This window comes from Rhinolophus sinicus, linkage group LG04 (assembly GCF_036562045.2).
Source record: "Rhinolophus sinicus isolate RSC01 linkage group LG04, ASM3656204v1, whole genome shotgun sequence".
Taxonomy (NCBI): domain Eukaryota; kingdom Metazoa; phylum Chordata; class Mammalia; order Chiroptera; family Rhinolophidae; genus Rhinolophus; species Rhinolophus sinicus.
In genome coordinates, this window is record NC_133754.1 from 58165298 (window position 1) to 58184954 (window position 19657).

General features: G+C 45.3%; 1 protein-coding gene across 2 annotated transcripts in view; it reads right to left on the reverse strand.

The window, feature by feature from the left end:
- Nucleotides 1-3058: 3058 nt before the first annotated feature.
- The window catches only part of GPAT4 (glycerol-3-phosphate acyltransferase 4), a 33979-nt gene continuing 17380 nt past the window's right edge, over nt 3059-19657 (reverse strand). For both annotated transcript variants that reach the window (XM_019742100.2, XM_074329605.1), the window contains 11 exons: nt 14537-14606; nt 14067-14367; nt 13230-13304; nt 12188-12277; nt 11911-12004; nt 11187-11302; nt 10284-10339; nt 9676-9761; nt 6158-6286; nt 5990-6069; nt 3059-4040 (listed from right to left, as the gene is read on the reverse strand). In XM_019742100.2, coding sequence (XP_019597659.1) covers nt 3932-4040; nt 5990-6069; nt 6158-6286; nt 9676-9761; nt 10284-10339; nt 11187-11302; nt 11911-12004; nt 12188-12277; nt 13230-13304; nt 14067-14367; nt 14537-14606 — 1206 coding nt within the window. In that variant the 3' untranslated portion in view covers nt 3059-3931. The remainder of the gene's footprint in view (nt 4041-5989; nt 6070-6157; nt 6287-9675; nt 9762-10283; nt 10340-11186; nt 11303-11910; nt 12005-12187; nt 12278-13229; nt 13305-14066; nt 14368-14536; nt 14607-19657) is intronic.

Genomic DNA, 19657 nt, shown 5'->3' on the forward strand with positions numbered 1-19657 from the left:
CTGCTGCTCCCTGCAGAGTAAGCCTCAGACTGACGGAGATAAAGTTTCCCTGGGTCCAAGTTCCAAACTCGGCTGTTTTGTTTCTGTTAAAATGCAATTGTTTTTCTCTGGAGTGTGTGGTGACTGCTCAGCGTCAGGAAGATGTATGAAAACCTCCACTTCAATTCAGCATTCCTTTTCTCCCAGACAAACACGGTCGGATTTTAATAAATCAAAGAGCCACACTGTTTAATAAAAATTTATTGACTTACAAGTGATTATTTATCAAAAGACCATTAATAGCCGGTACTGAAATGATGTGTTACTGGGTGGTGCTGGGAGACTAATAGGAAATCAATGCAGCTGGCCAGCCAGAATGCATATGAGAAGCCCACCCCGCCGACAGCTAGCGCAATTCCACCAGCAAAATACACCAGACGCTACCCCTGGTGCAATGAAAAGTTCCCCCTTTTTATTTATCGTTTACAAATGAAATGATCAATACTTTTAATCTAGAGCAAAATTTATTAACTTTCCCATCGGAGAGAGACATATTGACTGGGGGGAGAAGGGGTGTTAGTGCAATGGAAGATGGATGGCTGGATGGTCGTCTCTTAACCTGTCCAAGAGTCAGTGTGCATGCAGCTCCCCTTCTAGTCCCAACGACCCAGGCCACACAGGTTGACACAACTGGAGAAACCGAGTCTGGCCACGCCACATGCACAACAGGCAGATGGGACCTATGACACAGTAGACTCTCATGCATCAGGGACAGTGGGAAGCATTATCCTACAGACCACTGAGTTTTTGGTCAATTCCAGGAAGGAAATGGCAGGCTAGCCATAGTCTCAGATTTCGAAGGACAGCAGTGAGAGCCACCGTTGGTAGGGTGCTGCTGTGAAGGGCTGACACAGGACAGTGCCCGAGGACTCGTCACTGGGCCGGTCGAGGCATTCAGGGCTCGGAACCCTCACCTCCTCCTCACATCAAGCAACAGGGAGTGGGGCTTGACATTAGGTAAAGAAGCAAGTTGCAAAGTTGGTTCTACTACGTCACAAGGATGTCATCTCAAACTGCTCCGTCAAGCTCAGCTTGCTGCACCCTGGCCTGGCTGACAGCTTCCTAGTCCTCTGGCAGGGGAATTTTACCAGCCTTTTTAGAAAGTTCCTTATCTAACTGGCTGGGGAAAAAAAAAATCTCATGTTTGAGTGAAAAGTCTTTCCAGGATCCACAATCAAACCCACCCAGGCCCACAATCCAATCACCTGAAACACTGGGGACTGTCTTTCACACGTGGGACTCCCGCTACCTAGTGGAGTGTCACTAGCCCCATTGTTTCAGAGGAAGCAAATGCCTTTGAACTGATTTCTCTTTATTTCTGAACCCAGAGGACTTTAGAGCTTAAAGCCAACGTTTGAACTATGTATGGGCTTAAGAATTACAGAAACTAAGGAGGTGGAAAGGGCCTTAGAGACCATCCAGCCGAAGTCTGTGGTTATGGATCACGGAAGTGAGACAGAGAAATAAAGTCCGAACAGCAAAGGAGGAGCAGGTTTGCAAGTGGGATTAGTGCTCATCCCACTAATTAATGCCCCTTGGTTTTACTCCGAGAGCGTCCTCATCACTGCTGGGGTCACAGGAGTGAGTGTATTTTGTCCTTTACATGCTTCTCGTTGCTATTCCTAAGTGCCATGTGGTGTTACCACACAAGAACTCGGTTATCCCAAACCAAGTATTTTGGCTACGGATAAACTAGAGGCCTGCAGGCTCCCCAAGGAAAAGAACAAAGCAGTCTGATGAGTCCGCATGCGTATAGCAAGCACCAAATTAAAACTTTAAGATACTTTTTTTTGGGGGGGGTGGGGATGTTAATTCACATCCCCTCTTCTTACTTAGTAGGAGGAAAAGAATCATTGCTTAGTCTCCACAAGTATTTCTTTACATAGTGGTGATTCTAAACCAGGTACCTGCAATACTGTTATGTCATCAACAGACAGGTTTGTTGAAAAGAATGTGAGAAACGTTAAAATATTACAAAATACCTATGAAAATCATGAAATAAATGTACTAATCATCAGAAGGCTTTTAAAGGAAACATTTAAAAAGGGAACTTGGTTTTCAAGACCAATTTTTAAAGATCATTCCAGATAGCTTTTAAACACTGTAAATATCACTTATAAAGACTGAAAACCACAGTTTACTCTTGATTATTTTGCAAAACAGTTCATAAGAGGCTGTTCTTACAGTCATGATAGTGTATTTTAGTTGAGAGGAAAAAGAATCTCCCACTGGTTAGCACAAGGGCAGGTGAGAGGAAAGGGGACGCTATTCGGGGAGGCAAAGCAACAGGCAGGCAGTTGGGGTGAGAATCACAGCACCGTCCGCTGAGACCTAGTGCTCCTGGCCCAGGAACCGACGGAGCAGGCTTTGCTGCCACCACGTCCCCAAATCGCAGGCTGGAGGGTGGCCTCAGAAACGACACTTACCATGGCTGCTGGCACAGGTGTGGGGACTGTCATGAGGCAGTCGGGCAGGGTGGGGGTGAGGCCTCTTCTGAGGGCTTTGAACCTGCTGGACCCTAGCAGTGGTCGGGGGGGCTGGCTTTGGACCTGCCTTTAGTGACTGCATGTGCAGGAGGCCGGGAAGCCTGGTTCCCTCTGGCCACACGGAAGCCCACGGTGCACCAAATGCCCACTGCCCATCCTACCACCCTCACGGATGCAGAACCTCCGCTCCTACCTCGCCCCTGCAGCTTCTCGTGGCTTCCCACAGTCCTTACACACTGTCCCCCCCCCCCACCCCGACCTCAACAAATGGTGCCCCAATTACACACCTCTAACCCCACGGCACCCATCTGTGCAGAAATCCACATCCCAGTCTGTGGTGGGGATTCTAAATGAACCAGCGAATTCTAAATGAAGCATTCGATATGAGTAGTTTACCTTCTCCTAAACAATACTCCTCATTCAGAAGTCAGGCTGGACTCCCTCCAACCCCGGGGTTTTCTGTGATTCTGATAAGAAACAAGTTGCTTAGGGCTACGTCTAGGGGAGAAAGAGTGAAGGGAAAAACCCCTCAATTCATTCACCATCAAAGACAATTTTATTTACTCACAAAACAACTGCCAAGCCCTGGGCAGGATCAGAGCTGGTCCTGCCACATCTCAGGGACCTGTACTTGTAACACTGCGCTTTACTGTCCTTCACTCACTGCAGCGCTTTAATCCCCACAACAACCCTGTGAGGTAGGTATCACCACCCTTCCCCCTCCCACTCCAGGTTACAGATGGGGAACTGAGGCACGTGTTAACAAACAGCAAGTCACATGGGAGTTCAGGGTCAGCACTGGACTTTAAATGTGGAAATGACTCCTGGCTCCCACCACACTAGCCAGTGGTCCATCCTGCCTCTTCCCATCCCCTTTGGTGACTGCACGAGAATTTAAAACTTCATTTTGCCGAAAGCACCTGCAGACAAGTTTTATTTTTATCAAGTCTGCAGAGCTCCAAGGCTGGGGTTAGGCTGGGGGGGCCATGTTGAGGCTGGCAAGCCACATGCCTCTCGGTGCCTCCCCTTCCCTCAGCCAAGGCCCTGGCCTGAGGGCGTCCGTAACAGACCAACGTCCTACTGTGTCCTACTGTTCCCGGGAACGGGCCGATTCTCCCCACCCACTCAGCCCCGCGTGCACAGGTGGGGAGCTGACTTTAATGGCATGCCTCCAATGGGCTTATCGTAAAAGAAACAAGAAGGCCTCTCATCCTGAGCAGAACACCCAGCAGCATTCACTTCAGGTGGCAAGGCCAGGGGTCCAGGCGGCTCTGAAGAAGCTGGAGTCCTGGGATCCAGAGCAGCCCGAAGACCCGGAGTCTGGCAAGAATGCAGCAGTGGGGGCTCTGGCGGGCCCCGCGCCAGGACTTCAGGCATAGTGGATCCAGCCAGCGCAAGGCGCAGGCTCAGGACCGGCTCCTGTCCTCGTGGTTCCCAACAATCATTTTGCTGTACAGCTTCTGCTGCTCCTCTTTGAATGTATCCTTCACCTTTTCCCTCTTCAGACCACCATCCCTGATGAGACAAAGGCGCAGGTAAGATTTCCAGCCCCCCTGTAGCACAGCCAACACACCATGCTGCTCAAACACAAAGAAAAACCTGCCAGAAATCAAAGTCCTCCATGGCTCTCTCATCTGAATGAGCTCAGAAACTGGCTCTGGATTCTTGGAATCCACGCTTTCTACCTCAAAACTCTCATTCTTGCCCTGGGTCAAAATTCACCGCTTCTATTTAAGATACTCTGTAATTGCTTAAACCTACCAAGGAGTGAAAAGTTCTTTCTACTTGCACATTCATCCCCACCTTACACAAGATGAAGGAGGTTCTCCGGCATTATGGATGGTGGACCAAGTTTTAGGAAATATTGAGACTTACAAGGAATCTATAAAGCAGATCTGTGAAATATAACCTGTAAAATTCAGACCCAAGGATTCTCCAAATTCATGCAAACAACGGACACAAGGGGAAACACGCTCTTCCTTCCTCCGTCCACGCTCAGGGATGGTGCCGCAGGGGAATCCCAGCACCTCCCTCCATGTGCACCAAGCAAATCCTCTCAACTTGAGATTTCCTTTCTCAAAGTCTGACTCCCAGCCATCTTTCACCCCAACTTCTTGCCTACACCCTAGAATTATCCTCACCTTCAATGACTAATGACAATCCAAGCCTACTTTCTGCTACATGTTGTTTTTTTGAGACAGTCGGGTGGGAAGGTCTCTGCTGAAGCCCCATGACCAGCAGACCTTCCACGGGGAGACCAGACATCTGCTGCACCCTTTCAAATCCACAGCAAAGGCATCCTTTCCAAACACCACCCTTGTCTTTCTGAGGCCTCAGGGAGAAGGAATGTGGGGCAGTGGGTTGACATTCGAGCTCCACAAGCCGAGCTTGGTCAGACCTGAGGCAAAATCTGGCCCCAGTGTTTGTTCTGTGGCTTTGAGAAACAGTTACTTAACCTGAGTTTCAGTTTCTCAAATGAAAAATGGGAGTAATGATTCCCATACTCCATGGAGTTACTGTGAGGATGAAAGGGGATCATACAGAGAGTCAGCAGCAGGGTCTGGCACACGGTGAGTACTCAGTAAATGTCAGCATTTTTAAAAAGGCTATCATCTGAGGGCCATGCTATTACCTAAGAACCCACAGGTTCGCTTAAAATTTGAATTTCCACACTTTCCCTACAATGCCCACTTTAGCCAAATGCCCTCCAGAGCTGACCCTTACGCTTAAACCTAGGGATCCTAAGAGGCTGGAATGTTTTCCCCAAACCAGCAGTCATTCCTACCACTCCTGTATTGCTCGAGTGTAACCATCTCATACTCTAGCATAGAGGGCCGCGAAGTATGGCCACGGGCCAATCCAGTGCGACACCTGTTGTTGTGAATAAAGCTGTACTGGAACACAGACACACTCACTCGCTGATGTATCATCTCTGTTGCTTTCACACTATAATGGCAGCTGCAACAGGGGCCACATGGCCACAAAGTCTAAAATATGTACTGACTACAGAAAAAGTTTGCCAACTCCTACTCTAGTAGGTAACAAACAAAAAGCAACAAATGAAACCTCTGCCTTTCTAAGGATGGTCTGGTTTTGCCAAGTACACAAGATCCGAGAGCCCAGTACTCCTATGAGGTTTCCAGGTCAGTATCAGGGCGATCCTCCCGAAAGAGACAAGTCCTCTTTGGGTGCCCTGGTCGACTGGCGCAAACCCCAGAGAGGGACACACAATCAGGTGCTTTAGGCCAAGCATCCCAGGCTGCATGTTCCCCGAGATCAAGGTCACAGAGGGAAGTTGAGTTGAAACTAGGAGAAAGGAGTCAAACTGCTCCCACTCCAGGGCTGGTGAGCTTCCTTCTCCGCGCCAGGGAGAGAAGCCTTTGTAAATGGAGTCAGTGATTCAACATCCTTCTGAAATTCACGTTCTCCTAGACTCGGGTGATAAAAATCTGGCTCTGACTCACCACAGCAGATCCACAAGTCCTCCCTGCCTGGCAATGGCGGACTTCACCCTATTTGCAAACTGGACAGCATCTTCGTCTGTCTGTAAGAAAGAGTGAATGAGACCACTCAACCCAGGCTCACGGTCACCCAGAGCTAAGCGAAGACCTCTGCCCACTGCGGACACCTACCTCTCTGGTCATGGGAGGCAGGTACCAAACACTGCAGACAATGGCCCAGCTGGTCATCATTCTCAGCAGGTACGTCACCATCCCATATTTGCTGCTGTTCCAGAAGGCATCCCCGAATTGAGGGTCGTACTGAAACACAATGGAAAGCTGGAGTCTCACGACGAATACAATCAGTAGTTCTGACCGCATCCCGTGGGGCAGTATCCGTACGAGAAAGCTGCTCCCAGGCATCCCATGAACTTCAGTCATGCTAGGCCTAGGTAGTGCTGAAACATCAACCTAGAAACATCAACCTCCCTTGACTGACTCAACATTTTTCTGTAGAGCATTAGGGAGGACTCCCCTAACAGCGGGCCACAAACAAATGCCCTTCCTCTTTGATTAGTGTCACATCTTGCTCACTCATTGGTGCATAGAATCTATTATTTAAGTTTTCAAGCATATCCAAAAACAGAGAACAGGATAATAGACTCCCATACACCCATCCCCTAGATACAATAATTACCAACATTTCACCATACTTGCTTCATCTATCCCCTCCCCTCTTATAAGCCCAATCCCCAACATAATGTCATTCACTCATAAATACTTTACATGTAACTCCCCCAACTAAAGGTATTTTCCTACATAACAACCAACTTTTAAACGTCAGATCTACTTCCCCAGACCAAAGAGAAAATAATAGAAAAGTTTACGATATGCTTCTGGAATTACACTTCTAACAAAGCTAAGTATCTGTTTAAGCCGGAGACCTTGCTTTGATTAAATCATGTGTTAGGGACACACATTGACAGTTCACAAGGTCGCCACCACATACCGTGTTTCCCTGAAAATAAGACCTAGCCGGACCATCAGCTCTAATGCGTCTTTTGGAGCGAAAATTAATATGAGACCCAGTCTTATATATTATATTATGTAAGACCCGGTCTTATATTATAGTAAAGACCGGGTCTCATATTAATTTTCGCTCCAAAAGACATTAGAGCTGATGGTCCGGCTAGGTCTTATTTTCGGAAAAACACGGTAGGTACTGTATTTCCTGCCAAGAAGCAGGCTTATCAAATACTTTCATTTGCCAACGACTCTAATGGAGGCAAAGGCTGTACTTCAATGGCATTTTTGTGGGAAATGTGGCAAAGCTGTGACCCTCATTCTCACCAAACAGAAGAATAATTGAAGTGGCAGGTAAGCAGGGTGGGAGGTGCTGGAGAAAATTATATAAGCAACAAAGGAACCGAGTCCTTGAGAATGCCTGAACGAAGCACCATGGGACTGTTACCAAATGTTTGAAGGGCTATCACAGACAAGACCTTAGACTAATTTTATGCAATTAGTCTAAGGAACCAGAAAAGCAAAGACTTGGAACCAGAAAGTGGAAAAAAATAAAAAGAGACAGCATTTCAAGAGTTGTCCCACCGGACCAAGCCGCCACCAGCGTGGAAAATGCCCTTTGACTGGAAGAGCTGGAGAAGCAACACTCAAGGGCGTGGGGGTAGGTCTGAACTGCATGATTTTTGAGGCCTTTCAAAACCTAAACTTCATGATTCTCAGAATAGAAATTGGATAATTGTGCCCAGTTATGGACCTGACTACTGAAATGAAGACACTTAGATTTAATTTAAAAAACTAAGACATTTAACTATAGAAGGTTTAATGAGTTGACATCATAATATCAAAAGGAAATAAGGGAGAAGAATGAGTTTTAAACAGAAGCTAATGCGTATGATTTGAAGAAAGTGTTGTTCTATTTTACAAAGCACTATATGGATAAAAAATTGTGATACGTGTGAGACAGAGTGTGAGAGTTTGTTTAGGGCTCATTCTCTACTCCGTGCTGGGCAGACACTGTAGAGAGAAAAACAAGGCAAAAGCTCAAAATAGCAATCAATTCCCAAAATCAGATAATGATTTAACTTTGAGGGAAATGTAGTAAGAGTCTTGAAATTGCTAAGGTTATCCAAATTTGGTTATCAAAAACTTCACAAAAACTCTATTAAGTATCTGTGTGGCAGAAGTTCTTAATCTTATATGGGCTTTAATCTGTGAATGGAATGAAATTATATGTAGAATTTGTATGACTCCATCTTTGGAGGAGTCGTAACTGTACCAAAGGTCCATGTTCCAAAACTGGTTAAACACCAGTGCCCCAGAACAGGGCTCACAGAGTGTGGCTCCCAACCAGCAGTGTCAGCAGCACCCAGGAACGGGTTAGAAATGCAAGTTTAGAAATATTGGGCGTGGGGCCCAGCCCTCTGCATTTTCACAATCCCTCCATGTGACACTGACATAGCTAAGATGCAAGAACCACTGTTCTGGAGTGAGCAAGAAGGGCTTCTATCCAGTAGTTTGCTTTTAATTAACACAGATGGCGAACCACTGGACTCAATATATTAAAACGCAGGTTGGCACGCACGCGATGCAAACAACACTCCCCATCCTACACCACAGCAGACACTGCTAGTCGACTGTTCTCTTTCTTGCTGTTCCCAGACACAGCATCCCCAAGAAATCGCTCGAGCAGCCCTGACCCATGGATCAGTTACCCCGCAGCCACTATTCACCTGCCGTCCCTGCTCTGATGCGTTGCCTACCTGGTAAAGGGGAGTGGCTGGTAAGCGTTTGCTCAACCAGGAGGAGCATCTCTTGCCCCACCTGAACCAGCTGTGCTGGCAAGGTGAAAATAAGAAGTATTTCTACGGAATGCTCTGCAGTTAACAAACAGACTGCCAAAGTATGGAGACTAAATTCTAAGCATGACTCAAATTTTACTCACTGTTTTACCCTGATATTTGAACCTAAATACTTTAAGCATACTCATAACAGCCTGTGTTTTTCCAATATAATAATGCTGCTTTAGCACACTTTTAGAAATACTACACATCTATTTAGAAAATCAGATAGAGATGAAGGGGGAGATGGAGGAAGGAAAAGAAAGGGAAACTATTAACTGAATCCCATCTCTCTAGGTGAATTTCAACAGTTAGAGCTACAAGTTCCTGAAAGGTGGGAGATAGCCTAGACAAGCTCTTAAGATCCATTTCACTTTCATAGGCTGTTCTTGGTATTACGTAAGATGAGACCACCACCCGAAGCAGTGTTGTTTCCTCCTTCAGTGTCAAGGACACATCTGTACTCATCGGCCTCACCTCTCCACCAAAAGCACAAATCCAGCTGGGCAGTCACACCCTCCCCGCCCCTCCCTGCAGTACGCCACCTCTTCAGGTTTATGAAAAAAGTGGGGGAAATATATAAAGTTACAAAGGGCTTGCCATTTCCTGAATCTGGTGGGGGAGGTGAGGTGTGGGCTGGAATTTGGCTGTTCCTGGTTCAAATACAACTCGGGCCCTTCTAATTGGTTATGAACAATGTTCCATTCTCGTCCTCTAGCACTCAACCCACGCTCGCCCGGCCCGAGGCAGCTCTACTGGAGGATCCACCAACGGACGGGACATCAGCACCTTCCTCCACCTTCACAGCAGCAGCAAGAACAACCACATGCACCCTCAGAGGTCTTGTACCTTAATGGCAACAGGGTAAACCGTGGCTCCAATCTCAAAACTTCCCTTTTTGAACATCATCACCGATGTATTATTGATGCAGGTTCCTAAAATGCAGGAGAGAGTAAAATGCTATTTCTTTTGGTCCTTTACCCCAGAGATTAGGAGTTTAAGGACCAAATATAATAATGACAATTCTATTGACTCTTTAAACAGGGTAAATCTGTCATCTCCCTAGTTTATGGATGATCACTTACAAGAGAGGAACAAAACACTGTGTTGCTTCCTGTTCTTATTACAGGGCCGCTTCCCCTGAGGAACACACCCCAGCCTACAGAAAGACTTGGCAGGCCCCAGCAAGAACTCTCTGAGACGCAGAGAGACCCTGTCAACACTATTCCACAAGGGTCCCTGCACTGGGGAAGTCCACACTACGGCACTCGTAGTCCAGATCCTGAGTCCCTGCGAGTTTTTAGACCCACAACCAATCTAAAGAGACCTAACATTACTCAGTGAGAGCAAATGACCCCACCAGAAGCAGAGGGACTTGGTTCCGAGGCAATAGCGGAGTCCTCGGCCTGCACGGCCACCCCCTAGAGAAGCCCTCGTGGCGCTCAGTGCCTTCTTACCCTCTGGGAAGATGAGGATAGGTAGCTTGCTTTTATCCTGCACGTGCTCAGTCAGTCTTTAGGAGAGAAAAGTAAAAGGAAGGGTCAGACAGCCTTACGTCCATTATCACCAAGACGCATTTATAAATAACCTACATACATGTGATACCAGATGTTGTGTAAAAGCAAGGGAACAAATATGACCCTACCTTTTATAAGCCCGTAATCTAAATCTCACAAAGACAAAACTTATGAGAACAGGGAAAATCAGATAACTACTATTTAATTCATACAACTGTTGAATTAAGTATGAAAGTCTGTGCACAGAGGACATTGCTCAGACTTGGGACACGTCTGCCAGAGGCCCTGGCAGAGGGCACCCTCAATAAACGCTTGCTACTGGCCTTCCTAACAGCCATATTAGGCTGGGCCTACAGTCCACCTGGCTTAACACTGTCCCTGAGAGATGCAGCAAAGAGACTTTAGTGGCGGTTTCATTTGTCCCTATGGAAGATGGTCCCAGTTGAATCTTGATTCCTCTCAATTTACTGCAAAGCTCTTGCCATTACTTGTTACCACATTTACTAACCCTTTTCTCAAGCTTGAAAATGGAGCAGTACTTTGTTCCATTGTCTTCAGTTTGTTTTTATTTTTGATAATGAATTCATTTTGAAATTTCAAATAGCATTGAAAGTGCGTATGTTGTTTGTTACAATGGGTACAAGAAGAAAGGTTTAGAAACACTACTGCCTTGGTAAATAATACTAGGGTTTCTATACTTTTTGTATTCCCTGTTTCAGAAAAAAACTTTTTATTAAGAAAGCAGTGTAGAAGTCACTATCATTCCACTATGGAGGGGAACTACCTCTAAAACGCATCCTTTCTCTGTAACTGGTCATACAGAATAGCATTCCATTGATTTACCTTTTAGCCACCAGGTGGCGATCTTTCACCTCAGACCGCTCAAACCAGACGTGAGGGCAGGCCTTCACCATGGCTCTCTGAATCACACCCATGAGTCCCCCGTGCACTTGACCCACCTAATCTCAGACAAAGGAGTAACTGGTAGTGAAGCCATCCTCACACAAATCCCCCACTCTGTGGAGGGAGCCCCAGATTCCACAAGATAAGCACCCCAAACTCGCACCCTCTAACATTTTATTAATAACCATAGGTTTCTCACTATCTAAGAAACCACTATTAAGACCCCCTGAAACTTAAATTTCTCCTTTTAATTAGTGATACCAGAGACACGTAATTGAAAACAGCTGAAAACTCTAAAAGGGAATAATGAAGCTGAGCAATAACGTGTGTAAAATGTCCTCCCTGGGCAGATTCTCCAATGCCCTTGAACCCAGCTCTTTCAAATCCTCCCTCCCCATCTTTACCCCTTTCCATGACACCTAAACATCCAAAGTCTAATCCCCCACCACACTCTCAGTTACTCTATCAGAATATCTCCTATCAAAGTCGCAAGGAGTTCCCAAAAGCAACAGGAACAAAAGTGACAATCTAGCTTGGAGCACACACATAAAAACATGTTTCCCTGTTTATACCCTTAAGAGCGAGTTTGGTGAAGGGTCCAAAAGCCTCCCCGCCCTGACCAGCAAGAAGTCTTGCCCCAAGAAAGCAACAGAAAGACACTTACCATTGCATAATAGCCGTCACTAGCCAAAATGATGACATCAATAGGAGAGGTATGATTGGCCACACAGATGCCGCCATTTCTAGGCCTATTTGTCCTGTGTTTAGAATGTATGCAAAACAACAAAAATTAGCATGAAACAATTCATTTGGAGCTCATCCTCACCTCACCAGCTTTATCAAGTCTAACTGAAAATTCAGAAGAGCCCCCGTTGGCTGCTTGTAGCTGGGTTGTGTTTTGCCAGCGCCATTTCCCTTTGTATCAGACCAAGAGACCTTACCTGTCGTGGTAGGTAATGATGGCTGTCAGAGCGCGCACGCAGATCCGGTAACACATTAAGTGAACATGTTTACTCAGGAACTCCTTAAACCTGCAACAACAGGACAAAGATGTTTGTTTTTATTTTACATGTAGGAAAACAGGAAAAGTTGCTAACTCTAACAATTTAACTATCACTGTCCTTTAAGACTGCAAAGTATTTTTATAAATTTTAGTGTATAGTAAAACCCTGTAATATATTAGCATCTTTATGTCTACATATGAGAAAACAAAGCAATGAGGAAAACTGCTTAAATTTACCTAAGTTAATGGGTTTAGAATTCATAGCCTTAGAATTTCCAGCACAGGTGAGTCTCCTAGATTCCTTTCCTTTCCAGTCAACACCTAGAGGCAGGGCAAAGGCCAGAGAGTCAAACCTCCTCGCCAGCCTGGGCAGAAGAGAGGTTTGCCAGCTCCAGAATTCCCCAAAAGGAGCAAATTTCTCCTTAGAAGAACACAACAGGGGGCGGCCAGTTAGCTCAGTTGGTTAGAGCGCGGTGCTCTTAACAACAAGGTTGCCGGTTCAATCCCCACATGGGCCACTGTGAGCTGTGCCCTCCACAACTAGGTTGAAACAACTACTTGACTTGGAGCTGATGGTTCCTGGAAAAATACACTTAAATAAAAAAGTTTTAAAAAAAAGAACAAAATAAACAAACAAAAGCCCTACCTACATTTCTTACCCTGTTACCAATTTATCAACCCAGTAGAATGCTCAAAATTAAACACGCTGTGAAATCTGCTCGCCTTAGACTGTGGGTTCTCCTTTTGTCTTTAAAATGGGAAGAGTATGAGCGTTGGAGGGCACAAAAAAAAGTCATAGATCAAGATCAATAAAAAAAGAAAAGACTTTACTTAATGCTGATGTCACTGTCATCACAGGTCATTTGATCCACTTGAGAGTCTGTGGTTTGGCTACACCCAGAGACGCAGCCTGACCTTTAGCAGAACTGCCATTCCCAGAACTAAGTCCCTTTAGACATGCACACTCTCACCGTACTCACCTCCCGTTTGGCAAGTATCCCACCACGGTTGTGCTCACCACCAGAAGGCTAATCCCTGTGAAAGCGAGCGCTATCCTGTAATAAGAAGACAAACTGAAACACACAAATCCTTGCACCATGTACAGAACTGAATGTATGAAAATGAAAGTGGGCATCATGAAAACCACTCCCAAGATCTAAGCAGCTAGGACCCAGATTAGAGTTCCATCTAGAAATGCAAGCAGGCCTGTCAGAACCAGAGATTGTTTTGATTCCAAACTGAGGGTGACTATGGATTTGGCTCTCAGCTGACACTATCTCCTCAGGCATCAGGCAGCCAGGATGATAGAAAATCCTAACACTGGCTGTTCTGCCCTCAGGCACCTGCTGTCCTGCTGTCTTACCCTTCCCTTTGGCTGTAAACCCTGGCAGAAGCACAGCTTCTCTGTGAAGCAAAAGGAAGGAGATAGAGCCTGAAGGTACGGCAACACATACTCTCAGAAAGCACCTGGTACAGAAAACTGAGAGATCAATACTGCCTCTGTACTAGAGAAGCAAGCAGCAGGAAAGAGTGCCCAGGGAGGGGTGGCCAGAAGCAGATCATGTTCCCTGCCCCTATGATAAGTCCAGCTAGACAAGTAATTTGTCTTTAGAAACCCAACTGTTTCTGTCTGACATGCAGAGAATCCAAGGATAATCACCAGTGTACCCTTCCAAGGGTCACACCAACTAGCCCGTAAAAGAATATCATCCTTGTTTCTAAAATGGGAAACATAGCAGGGACATAGGTAGGAAGATTGTGCATCAGGCTCAGGCAGCTGTAGCTCAAGTCCTTTGTCCCTCAGGCCGTGCTCTCACCTGAGTGGCAGGAGGAAGCAATACCGGATCAGCACACCTAAGCCCCATAGGACAGTGAGCCGAAGGCTGATGTACTGGAAGTTGTAATTGGTTCTGCTCAGCAGGTTCCAGGACTCCAACTCTTCTGCTGAGAACCTCTTTGTCACCTCATCATCCATAATAGTCTCCATTCCTTTCCGGCAAAAGTAGAAAATGTCAGAGAGCTCAAACTCTGGAGTATTGTCCAGAGCCTTACTGCTACCACTTCGGCGAATTTCTTTGATCTCTTCTTCTAGTGAAGTGGGATCTTTTGCGATGATTCCTGCAAAAGAGAACACCTTGTCAAGCAGCATGCTGGGAAAAAGCCTGTTAAAAATACTCAGAGGACATAGCCTACCTTTTTTATAGTGAAGAGTCTGTGTGAAATTAAAAGCATTCAGGAATATATTTCAAAGGGACCTTTTAGGAAGAGGATGGAGACCCAGTCTTACCATTGGTATAGGGCTTGTAGAGTTGGTGGTTCTTCTCCTTGGCTCCTCTCTCCATTCTCAAGGTCGCCCACTGCAGGAGGAAAATGGCCACAAACAAGAATGAGATCCTTTGAATTCAGTGAATACCTCCATCTCTATTCTGTGAAAGCCTTAAGCCCAGTCACCTAAGATCAGACTGCACTCCAAAAAGCACCCATTCTAAAGGTAAAAGGCCTCTCTTCCCAGAACAGTCACCCTCCTTGACAACTAGGTCCAAAAGTTAAGTCATCTATAGTAAAGAGCCTTGGAAATCAAGGCGCTTGGGTAAGTTCCTCAGGCCTAGCTTCTCACTGCCTCATCTCTTTGTCTCCGGTTCCTTAAGGAACTCCCTAGCTGACCTCACACGTTCCTTCACTACTGACAAACAGCAGCTATTCAAGCAAAATCAAGCATCCTTTAAGCTACTGCCTGCCACTCAATGCTGTCCCCCTCCCAAATTATTCTAAGAAAGCAACAATTTTAGTTTTCAAGTAGATAAAAATTTAAATTACATACATGTATTTATACACACACACACACACACACACACACACACACAAATGTCTGGACTGTGCATTCACCCCTTGAATAACCTTTTAACAGGGGGACCCAGAACCTGATATAGAAAGGCCTGAGAGTGCCTCAATGCTTAAAAAAAAAGTGTTAGAAAAAGGAATACTATTTGGAGATTTAAAAAATCTAGGTTCAAATTCCAAGTTTGACACACTTATGCTATGTCCCTTAAGTAACGCATTCAAACACTCTGAATGTTGGTTTCTGTATCTACAAAATAGTATGACAGTATGTCAACCTCCTACATCATGAGGTCACTTAGAATCAAATGAGATTATATATGTGACAGAACTTTGGCAACTGCAAAACACCCTAACTGTCCTCTATTACCGAAATAACAATGAACCCTGGAAGAGACCTAGAAAAACAGAGGCTTGTCCTGGAGCCTCCCTTCCTCGTGAAAATCCTTTTAACTAAAGAAAAGACAGCCAGAGGCTGAGTCTCTCGCACTGTCAAATAATGAGGTGAAAACATGAGCTCACTTATGCCCTACTGGGATATGTTACAACCAAACAGAAAGTTATGTCCTCGGTGAGTCAAAGAAATACAACAGGTATCTTAAAAGGTCTTTTCAAACTTCTGTTTCCACAGTTACGTAAGGCAGGGGGCAAAAAAACCCTATTATTCCACGACACAGCAAACCCACACAGCCCAAAGCATTTGGTGTGGATTTTGCTGGCAGAGCCTGAAGTATTAGCAAGACTGCTCTGCATGGTCACAGAGCCAAAAGCTGGACACGAGTTTAATCAGCCATCTGACCTCATCTGGAAATTTCTTCAAATGCCACTGTCTAGAAAAAAATAGGTAATTTACAGCATCACCCACTCAAATGAAGGTCTAAGGCAAGAAAACTCATATAACCCACTGCAGATATTCAGCCACTGATGTCTTTGGGCTCTAGGCATGGATGATCTTTTCTAGAAGAAAATGTAAATATAACTCCTAAAATGGAGGAAGGTGAATTCCACCAGGAAATTCCATTTAGGACAGAGGTGAATAAAGGTCAAGAGAGTTTACAACAACCCTGCTATACAGACAGGTCACTCGACAAGAGTTTAGGACTTTCCATTTTGGCCAAGACTTGGTATTGCAAGTCCAATCAGAATCAGAATTGGTTCTGTACTGCCAATTCTGATACTGAGATAGGATGCAACAGGTAGGTAACATATGGCGTCAGCTCTCCTGAGCACGAGAACTGATGTCTGTGAGGACTGCTTCACTCTGCAAAATTCAAGACGGCTGTGGGTTTTCTTCCTTGGAAAGGTACTGGTTAAATGTGATTCTATGTCTCCAAGCTCTGTAACAAAGCTGTCATAAACATCCCCTTGCCCTCACAGTTTGTACTTCCAGCTTTACTTTTTCAGACTTCAGGTACATCACCAAATGCTCTGTGTTTAGGAAAGAACTGCCCAGTCACAAGAGTCAGAGGAAAAAGGGCAGGGTTGGAGGAAACTGGCTGTTAGCTGGGAACAGAATGGCTGGGTTACTTCACCCTGGCACACGTCAGCAACATACAGTAACATAACACAACTGGCTTCTGTGAGCTGCCACTTTAAGAAGTACAGTGCTCAGAGACCCAGAATAAAACTGAGAGCCCTAGGTTCAGAGTTCATTTCCCTATAAACCCCCTCTCCCTTCCCCTGTCGGATGCCATTTACTGCTGTCAGTATCAGATTACTAAATTATTCTCTTTTCAGCTTCTCCCAGACAGAGAAGAGACCATTTAAGGGCATTAACAATGCTGCACCCTTAGGGAACATTAAACCCAATGCAGACCTTGGCAGGTGAAATGCAGGCCCAGCCCTTAGAAATGCAGACAGTTAATGGTAAATTTTTGCTAGTTATTCATTCTACTGGACACTACAATTTAGGAACTAATCGCAAGGGTAAAGTCTAACAGTCTTAGCAACATTAATCTCAGCAGAAACCTTCCCTTCCACTTCAGCCAGCCTCCACTGCATTTTCCCATGAACTAGGTACACCCAAGAAATCAGACCCTAAAAAAATCCAGCTCCTGGCATCCGTCATCTTCTATTTCCCATGAGAAGGTTACGTATTTTAACAATTCTCTTCTCTCCCTGCTTTAGCTATAATTGCTAAGCAGCTACTGTCAAATCTAGAAATCCTGACTTCACAAAAGTGCCAATCTCACATTTCCAGTCACCTGCCTGTCATCTCCACACCAAATCCAACCCGCTGTCACCACCCACATGTGGAGAATTTAAGGCAGCACACCTCCTCCCAACCCATGTGCTCCCCTCCCTCCGGGCCCCTCTGTGGCGCTGGGATCACTATCCCTGTCACCCAAGCTTTCAGGCTTCCCATCTGTCACCAAATCCTATCAACACTCCCCTGAAATGGCACTTTCACAGCTGCCTCGTGTCAGGCCATTACCTTGGTTCACTCACTTTTTCACTTGCCTATACTAATGCAACAGCTATTTAATTGCTCTTTCCTTCCTGCCGTCCATCCGAACACATGCTGCCAGTCTGACCATGTCAATTACTTGCTCAAAAACCTTCAGTCACTCACTTCTCAACGCCTAAGGAAATAGTTGGCTTTATGATCTACCTCATTCTTTCTATGCACCCAACATTTTGCTTTACAGAACCTCAAACCGTCTCTAAACAAGACTATACTTTCCCAGAGGCACTTCCAGAATACTTTTTCAAGATATAGTTCAAATGACACTCTTGTATGAAATACTACCTATCCAATTCCTGCAGTCAGAATTGATCTTTGCCCAGGTCATATTCTGCATCATATTCTGGAGCAGTTATGTGTGCATATACATATTTGTCCTCTGACTAGACTATAAATACCTTGAGGGGCAGAGCCAGAACCTACCCATATTTGCATTTGAGCACAGTCTGACACAGTACTTGCACTTAGTAGGCAGTCAACAGGGCTGCGTTTAATTAATCAACTTCCAGTATTTTTCTCCCTCAAGGTATATACCAAGAAAAATGAACCACTCATGGGAAACTAGTTGTTCAGCCAGGGCTTACTTAGGTCCGCCAAAACCACAGGTATAGAGACTGATATCCAGTTTTAATCATCTTTATATATAAAGATTATCTAGTAAAATGCAAATATGGCCTATAAAGTCCCAAAAGAAAACACACAAAATGTTATGTATATGCTATTAACACAACCATAAAATATGGATGTGGTGCCAAAGATTGAAGATAATATAACATAAAAAAATGTTTAAGGTGTTGTAAGCTGTAGGACATGAATGAAATGTTTATCTATTGCTACATAACAAATCACCCCACAACTCAGTGGCTTAAACCACCATCTTTATTTTACTCAGGAATCGGCAAATTGCACGGCAAATTGCACAGCGTGTGGCATCAGCTGGGTGGCTCCAAGGCTGGGGGCTGGACTCCGCCCAGGGCTTGCTCACTCCTGCGGGGGCAGTTGACGCTGGTTGTCAGAGCCTCCCTGGGGCTGGGAGTTGAACACCTCCACAAGGCCTAGGTTTCCTCACATGATGCTGGGGTCCAGCCTCCCCCGAGTCAAGACAGAAGGTACAGCGCCAGTTTTAACCTCATGTCACAGGTCACACAGCATCATGCATGCTACATTCTACACATTCTACTTGTTAAAAACAAGTCGTAAAGCAGGTCCCCATTCAAGAGGACGTGAATCAGACCCTATATTTTGATGGCAGACATAAGCATCACTTTTAGGGAGCTTTTAAAAATGCCCATCCTGACCAATTAAATCAGAATCTCTGGGGAGACTCTAGTGCTCCCAAGTACATACTTTTAAAATGTTTTCTCAGGTGATTCATTGTGTAGCTGGGGGGAGACCCATGGAATTAAGATATCTCTGGCTTCTTTCCAGCTCCAAAATTATATGCCCCAGCCCAATTTAGGGGGGGGATGAAGAGGCTATAAAAGGCAAAATAAAGATTTCTCCTCTATTAAAAAACACCCACAAATGTAAGGGTATTTTAGATGTATATATCCCAAGATCTAAAACCAGTTTGGCCAAATCCAACCTGTATCTACTACTACTGCTGACAAAAACAGCATTCAGTTCTTACTGTGTGTTAAGATCAACTCAGAGCAGTAACCCTTCTTAGAGGGTGAGATGAGACCTGACACACGTACAGAGCCACCTGGTGCCCTGCTGGTCTGGAGCAGCTCTTCCTCGCCCAGCCCTTCCTCTAGCTTATCGCCACGTTGTCATTATCCACGATGCTCAACAGGACGGGCCACAGGGCCCCCCGAATGCCTGGTACACACCTCTAGGAAATAAGAGGTGCAAGTCTAGTACTTGAAATTCTAAACCTTGAGGTCGAAACTGGATACACATGTGTACACACACACATAATACAACACATTACCTCCATCACCACTTCTAAGTCACTGTGCCCTGAACCAGTGGTTTTCAAGCTGTGGTCAGTGAGGGGTCTGATGGCTGAAGGTTCCCTGTCCTGTGGACTGGCCCCCAAATATACATACATACATATATATATATATAATTTTCCATTGTTATTTACAATCTACATTAAAAGTC